General features: G+C 36.0%; 1 protein-coding gene across 2 annotated transcripts; it reads right to left on the reverse strand.

Moving 5' to 3' along the window:
- Positions 1-779: 779 nt before the first annotated feature.
- LOC143633066 (cleavage stimulation factor subunit 77-like) lies at positions 780-5,656 on the reverse strand. 2 transcript variants are annotated; one of them, XM_077101429.1, is made up of 22 exons: positions 5,522-5,656; positions 5,362-5,424; positions 5,029-5,138; positions 4,758-4,858; positions 4,596-4,657; positions 4,363-4,503; positions 4,166-4,294; positions 4,036-4,082; positions 3,837-3,900; positions 3,529-3,649; positions 3,376-3,434; positions 3,236-3,304; positions 3,006-3,146; positions 2,869-2,933; positions 2,692-2,788; positions 2,556-2,615; positions 2,341-2,493; positions 2,195-2,252; positions 2,015-2,101; positions 1,778-1,939; positions 1,519-1,704; positions 780-1,095 (listed from the first exon to the last, which is right to left on the reverse strand). In XM_077101429.1, the coding sequence occupies exons 1-22, from the start codon at positions 5,579-5,581 to the stop codon at positions 899-901; spliced, it is 2,232 nt and encodes a 743-aa protein (XP_076957544.1). In that variant the 5' UTR covers positions 5,582-5,656; the 3' UTR covers positions 780-898. The 2 variants fall into 2 exon arrangements, with proteins under 2 accessions (XP_076957544.1, XP_076957543.1); XM_077101428.1 differs by having other exon boundaries at positions 2,015-2,113.
- Between the last annotated feature and the right edge of the window lie 2,183 nt (positions 5,657-7,839).

Genomic DNA, 7,839 nt, shown 5'->3' on the forward strand with positions numbered 1-7,839 from the left:
CGATTATATATGTCAAAACATAAAACTATCTAGACATTAAAATAGAAAAAAAAAATGTATTAAAAAACCCTGGTGGGCATAATTTAACGAACTAATGGGCATACTTAACATCCACAGTTATGCTTGATACCCGAGGGAAAGCACTCGAAGAATACCCGACGAGTTTTGAGCCAGGCATGAAAATGATTTTACAATTAGAGATGGAGTTTGAATTACTAATACCCATTACCATCTCTATATGCTTTTTAAGCTTTGAATCATAGAAATCAGAGCTACCAATGTTCATTTATGCTACTACAAAAGCCCAACTTGTATTATAAGTTATTCTCAAAACGTATATAACACTAGCGCATACTTGTCCCACATCAAATAACAGGAACACAATAAAATAAAGTTTGTTTTCAAACTGTCAGCACTCAGGTAAATTCGGTTGACACACCATAATCAAAGCCAACCCATTTATTTTTCAATTAATCAGTTATTGCTTGGCCAAACTATAAGTTAATTGTTCAGTTCGATTAATTACGAAGGACCAAAAGATGAGTGATCGCAGGAGATGGAGAAAGAGAGTGGGATATTTTTGGGTTACAGACAGCAGTGTTGCTACAAAGGTCGGTCTTTATCTAACTAATGAAAGTTGAGAATCAAATTTATAAATGATCAAACGATAGTACCGTTCGTGCAATTAACTATAGAGTAAATTAAAAAAAATAGAAAAGTCATATGAGTTGTTTTGAAGTCGACAAGGATCTTTATGGTCATGTATCTTGAAAGAACATAATCTAGTACTACACTTGTACAACAACTCGGCTCCCTCAGCTACAATACATACCCACAGGCCTACACTTTGTAACTTGTTTACCCAATTCACTAGCTGGTCAACGGTCAACTCTCATAATCAACCATAGCTACCAGACTGCTCCCCTGAAAATCCACTACCATACGAAGCAGATCCCGTTTGTACACTACCATACGATGCAGCTCCCGTTTGTACACTTCCAGCAGCAACTCTGGCTTTTCTTAACTGTCTTATCTTGAAAGCATCTTTAGGCAGCGGTTGACTTTGAACTGTGCTTGTGTCATCATCATCTTGCCCTAAACAGGTCAAATAAAAAAAAGTCAACATAATCAAGACTGACCCATTTGTTTACTAACAGATAATTATTGCCCATTTGTACATACACGAGTCATCAAATACATCAGAGTCTATAAACGGGTCAGGTCAAACAGAGTAAATAAAAGGTCAACATAATCCAGATTGACCCATTTGGAGGCATAATTGCCCATTTGTATATAAACAGGTTATTATTGCCCATTTGTACATAAATGGGTTGTCATATACATAATTGAGTATATAAACGAGTCAAGCCGAAAAAGAGTAAATACAATGCCAACATAATCCAGATCGACCCACTTGTATATAGAAGGGTCATTATTGCCAATTTGTATATAAGCGGGGTCACTACTGCTACCTTTTTTTTAACAGAAATAGACAGAAAGAAAAGGTTTGTAACATACTGTCTGCATCGCGTTTTTTCCCTTTTTGTCGGTCTCTCGGTATGAACAAATGGGATTTGCTTGATCCCGACACATCACTTGAAGCCGGGCCCACTTGTGGTTGAGTCGCTAATTTCCTGGGTTCCACGACGGGTAAAGTGCTTTGCAAACATATTGATAGAACATAATCAACATCAGGCAATGGACCTGAGAATGCAGCACGAATGGTCAACAAAAGTCAAACTTTCAAGTCAAAGTCAACATGAATAAACGACATTACCGTCTGCAGGGGGCAAACTTGCTATAAATGCTGCCAGAGCAGGTGGTAAAGCTTTTGGAATAACATTTGGGACAGCTGGTACTCCGCTAGTGGTTAATAATACTGGTGCAGAAGAACTAGGCAATGGAGTAGCAGTAGATGGAAGACCAGGTGTAGTTAAACCTGAGGAAAGATAATAAATATAAATAAAAAACAAAACAAATAATTAAATATATACAAATTGACATTGTAGCATACCAGGCTTTTGCCTCGGATCATAGACCACCATCCTCGAGGTGTCTGGATAAATAAGTTTGGACGATACATTTGAATTCAAAAGCGGTCCTGATGTTTTATCTTAATTCAGGTGTAATCAGTAAAAATTAAATAAATAACATTTTATAAAAGAGTATAATATTAAGTTACTAATTACAACACCTGCTTCGTTTCCCGAAATTGATTTCTCAACTTTCTTTTTCATGTTACTTGAAAGCCACTGAAACAAAGCAAATAATCTGGTAAAATTTTAACACACGCACGTGGTACTCTATTGATATTAAAATTTTAATAAGAAAATAGTGTACATCTTGACGAGATAAATGTTCGAGTTCATTTGAAGAGCACGGCCATAAATCCATAAAACTATATCTTGAAACAACATCTTGTAATGAATTATCTAAAGCTGACGATCCTTCTTCACTTGTTCTTGCAAGTGCTTCTTTCCTTCTTTGTTCCACCTGTATTACAAAAAAAAGGTTATATTCAATATCTAATATAGATATAGAGTAAGTGAAATTACCTTTAACATGCTAGCAAGATCTCCATATGTCTGCTCAAATTTAGAGAATCTCTTCCAAACCTACAACGCAATCAATTAATAACTCAATATTAAATTATTATTATACTAGATACAATTATAGTGATGGAGAATGCACCTCAACAGATTCTTCAGGTGGAAGCGAGCTTAAAGCCCGTTCAAATAAAGCCCTAATGTTCCTATCATCGTTCAAGCGAGACAAAAAATCTGCATACCTGTAATAAAGTAAAAAAATTATCATGCATAAATCACAATTTGACCTATTAATACAATATTTAAAGGGACACATACTTACTCAAGAATGTATCCAGGCTCATGCATAAATCTTTTCAACCCTACTTCAAACACATTATGTGCAATCTGTTTACAAAAGAAAATGCTTATTTTGTAAAACGTGGCGGTCAAAGTCAAAGTCAAAGAGAAACACTTTACCTTCGCATCCTTATCCATACAAAACGCCATTGTTGCATAAGCAACATAAACATGGTAACTACAATTTGGAGATTTGCGTGCATCCAAAAAATACTTTTTGGCTGCTTCAACACCTTCCGTTCTTCTTAAGAATCTAATAAACTGCAAGTATTATAAAACATGCAAATTGTGAAAAAAGTTAGTTTTTCTTTTAAGCATTGACATATTCACATGCCACCATTGCAAATTACCTGTATATGTGATAATGCAGTTGCATTAGCACCATCGCCTAAAAGGCTTTCATGTACTTTTTTTGCAGCCTGAAAGACGAGAAAGTTAGAAAATGGATGATTGCATATGACATACTCATGTTCCATTATTTGCATAATACCTGAATTGCCCCACGGGATTCCTCAAGTTCAGCATAAGCATACCTTAGCATTGCACAATCTACACATAAAGTCAACTCAGTTGATATAAATAGTTTGAAATACAATAAAGATATACAGTTCTACTTTTAGTTATAAAAGTTAAATAGAATTACCAGGAAGAGCCTTCAAAGACCGTTGATATACTTTGATTGCAGAATCTATTGAACCACTTTTTGCATGCCACGTGGCATAGTCAAACCATATATCCGGGTAATGGTATAAATACATGAGGCACTAGAATAAGAGAAATTAAAAAAGTTTATATTTTAAGAAAAAAAGAAAAAATAAAGATGAATAAAAACAAGTACAGCTGGCATAGTTTGGAGAGATGTCACTAACACCCTTGTAAATTATTCACACATGTGCCTTTTAATTACAGTAAAGTACTATTAAGATTAATATTATAAGTAAGTTAATATACCTGCTCATATGTAAATGAGATGTGTTTGTTAGCAGACACGGTATCTATCCTTTGAGGATTTTCCCTGAGAAATTAAATATTTGTATTAAAGAGATGAACTACATAGCCTTAAAGTTAAACATATTTCATGTTAAATTTAATAAATTACGGACACATTATAACTATAATAAGAAAAACACAAGCATGATTCTTTTCTTACTTTTCAAAGGCTAAGAATCTCTTCCATGCAGTCCATTGCGACTCTTCCTATCATAGCAAGGAAACTATTATAAAAATCATATAAACAACAAACATAAAAAACAAACAATAAGTAAAATAAACAATAATACCTTAACAGAACCAGATGGCGGGACAGCAAGCATATTCCAATCAATTTCATCAAAGTATTTCTTTCGCTCTCTATAAACAGCCCTTGCACTGTTATATTTTGGCTGATACTCAGATACCAGTCCTTTGGCCTGTATAATACACAATATCACCAATCAAGATACATATTTATCATAAAATCTAATAATCAGAAAATTACCAGAGCACGGCTGACTGAATTTTCAAAATTCTCATAGTCTCTCCAGTGTTGCTCAATATGATGAGTAGGTGTAACAATAGCTTTTTGGTAAACTTTCCTTATAGCAATCATTCTCTGTGACTCTTCTTGAGGGTTTTGAGCCTGCACCATCACATGTTTAAGATATTTAACAGAAATAGTGATACAAAAGTTACAATTTATTTACGTTTATATAAACAAAACAGATTACTAACCGGTAAGGATTTTAAAAAGTTAATATAATCAGTCCACACTGGTCCAGAACCAATGTCAGATCCTGCTCATAAAGGGATGAAAAACAGAACAATAATATATGCTTAGTAGCAAAAAACAAAACAATATTAGTGTTGTTTCAGATAACAAGGAAAGAAACCAACCAACATAACCGAGCATAAAATCAAAAGCTTTCCTAGTTTCCTCCTGACCTTCTAACCCCTTCTTTTCATTGACTTTTCTAATAAAATTAATATAGCACCGCCTACAAAACACATAATGAACCAAAACAATCTCATATTAGCGACAAAGAATCCCAAAACCTTAATCAAAAAGTGCATCTGCACTTTGTTTATCAACAGAAAAAATTAAGATAAAATCAAGAGCAATAGAGGTTTAATAATTACAGAGGGATCAGGGATGTCATATTCATACCATAGAGGTATTTGCAGGCAATTCAATAGGCATCTGCTAAATATTTGTTTTGTTGCATCATCATTATTGACAGCCATATGTGCTTCTACATATTGTTTCCAATATTTTGCCTAAAAACCAAATACAATATCAAAAGTCCAGCAATAACTGAACTGAAAAGCAATTGGTTATTTAAAACAGATTAACTGATGACTTTGGTTTCGGTTAACTCTAATCACCTTCCAACAATTAATACTTTTAACTAAACCCTAACACATAAACCTAACAAGTAACCCTAAGAAAAGGTTGTTTTTCCCCCAAAAAATCTGATAATAATAATAATAATGAACATACAGCAGTAGGAAAAATGGCCAAAAGCTGCTCATACACAGGCACCGCCTCCGATATCGGCAACCGCTATCAAATCACAAACAAAAAAATTCTTCACATAAAATAAACCAAAAATAACAAAATAAATAAATAAAAGTGAGGGTAAATTTGCATAAAAGCTCACCGATGCTTCGTTGGCAAGTGCTTCTGCAGATTCAACACTGTATTTATCCTCCATAATCATACACTTTTAATTTTAATATTCCAATTGCTAGGGTTTTAAAAAGAAAAAGGATTTAAGAACGAGAACTAGTAGGGTATGGGATGAGAGTATTATTATTATTATTATTATTATTATTATTATAAAGGTGCACCGCCGCATCAAGGTGGCGGAATACGGCGGCCGGTATATTTGAGCGGTGTCGCAACGGCAACTAGCAAGTTTCCCCAAAGCAAATTGAAGTGGCCAAACCATTTTACGTTTTCTATGTACGTAAAAATTCACATTTTTTTACTTTTTACTAATGTCTTTTTCTACGATTTATAAAATATTACAATTTCGTCTAACTCTATCGACTGCGAGTTGTAACTTGAGATTCTATAGTTTGTACATTGCTTACGTCATGCTGCTTATTTGTTTTATGATATTTTCACTGTGTTTCTTCTTCTAGACGCTTTACACATTTTACTTTTCTCTCTCTATACTCCAGATTTAATTTGTTTCTACCGTTTCTCATCTTTTTGTTAGTGCTCTTTGTAATTTTTATATTACTATTGTTGTAAGAAAAAAGAATTTAATTTTATTGTGAGAATGTGAAAGAAAGGTTTTTGCGGATGATTGAAATTGAAGTGTTTTGAGTATATTTTGTTTTTTTTATCCATATCAATTTTGTAGATTCATCATTTGATTAGCCTTTTTTGATGAAAACTAAATAAGGGATGTAATTAAACATATGTTTCACAAAGATGTGTGGATCCCAATTTGAAGAGTAGGTAGGTTATTTTAAAAAAATTTCTAACAACTACCTTGATGCATACACTCGATTACTATTATCTCTGTCATAATGTGAGTGAGGTGTTTCCATCATTAGGAAGTCTACGTCTTCCGTTCGTGAATGAACTCTGTCACTCAGTTCAACCTTGAATGTCAGCTTCCCTAGCGGGTATTCGATACTTTGATTGAAGCTCGCGATTGGAGCGTTGACTGGCGTTAACTGTTGTCTGTCTTTATCTTCCGGTAGGTCAAAACATTGGCGGTACATGATGTTGGACGTTGCCCCTGCGTCGATGAAAAAACACGGTCTTCGATAGTGACCGAATACAACTGTGATTACTAGAGGTGCTTTCTTGTTCGCCCCTCCTTTTACTTTTGGGAAGATGACTTGCTCTTCTTTCCAGGGCGCATATACTGTTTGCCTTCGCTTCTTGGATTTTGCGTTGCCTGAAATCATGTTGGCGTGAAGGTCTTTGATTTTCTTTTCTGGCCTTCCGCCATCTCGTGGAGGTGGGCGCCTGTATTTTCCTTTAATGCTTTTTACGAGGTGATCCAACTTTCCGTTTTTGACATACTCCTCAATGGCATCCTTTAGATTATAACACTTATTTGTTGTGTATCCATGTTGTTCATGGTAATCACAATAGCTTTTCATATCTGTGTTCGGACCCTGCTTGATTGGTGCCGGTTTCTTTAATTGGATCCCTTCTGTATACATGATGTGTGCTGCGCTTTTTGTCAGCGGAGTCCATCTGGATGCGTTCGTCTGACCTTTCTGTTTGGCTTTGAAAGGTTCATACATCGCGGGCTCCTTTTCATTATTCAGTCTTGAACATACGGAGGATATTCTCTTGCCCTGGCAGGCCCTGTTGATATCATTTCTGGCATCGTTCTTCGCCAGTTCTGTCCCCAGGCTTTCTCCATTCGCGCGTACCTTTTGGCCACGGTCATAACATCATCCCATCGCTGTGGCATGCCATCTCTACCCGTAAGGTTCCAAATGAGGTCGTCACACTTTACGTTTTGGCCGAAGGCTACCCGCAGCAATTCTTCACTCACGCCGCCTATGTTCAAACCTTCTTGGTTAAATCTGGTAATGAAATCTTCCAACGTTTCATTATCTTTCCTGACGACATTCAGAATGTCTGCCAGGTCGCTGATGTGACGTCGTTGTTGACTGAATTGTTGGGTGAATTTCTTGGCTAAGTCTTCCCAACTTGCAATCTGGCCATCTGGTAGCCTTTCGTACCAGGCTCTGGCGGCCCCGACTAGCGTCAGTGTAAAAATGTGACACCATAGCGGCATGGTCCACCCTGACACACGTCCAGCGGTTGTGAAGGTTTGCAAATGATCATCTGGATCTGAGATGCCATCATACTGTCCTACCGTTGGCGGTATTTTTGGATTTTCCGGCAACTCCGCCTCGGCAATTCTTGTCACAAACTTTGATTTTCCGGCCGACGCTGTTGGTCGGTATGGTTTGGAAAAATCTTTCGCCGCATCTGGAT

This window comes from Bidens hawaiensis, unplaced genomic scaffold, assembly GCF_021521415.1.
Source record: "Bidens hawaiensis isolate Kalapana, Puna unplaced genomic scaffold, B.hawaiensis_p1.1 tig00006607_1, whole genome shotgun sequence".
NCBI classification, from domain to species: domain Eukaryota; kingdom Viridiplantae; phylum Streptophyta; class Magnoliopsida; order Asterales; family Asteraceae; genus Bidens; species Bidens hawaiensis.

Excerpts from the sequence above, each read along its gene's own strand:
- LOC143633066 (XM_077101428.1), bottom strand. The coding sequence starts at position 5,581 with ATGATTATGGAGGATAAATACAGTGTTGAATCTGCAGAAGCACTTGCC. Across the intron at positions 2,616-2,691 it reads CACCTGAAGAATCTGTTGAG|GTTTGGAAGAGATTCTCTAA; the intron begins GTGCATTCTCCA and ends ATTGCGTTGTAG. Across the intron at positions 1,705-1,777 it reads AAGTTTGCCCCCTGCAGACG|GTCCATTGCCTGATGTTGAT; the intron begins GTAATGTCGTTT and ends CTGCATTCTCAG.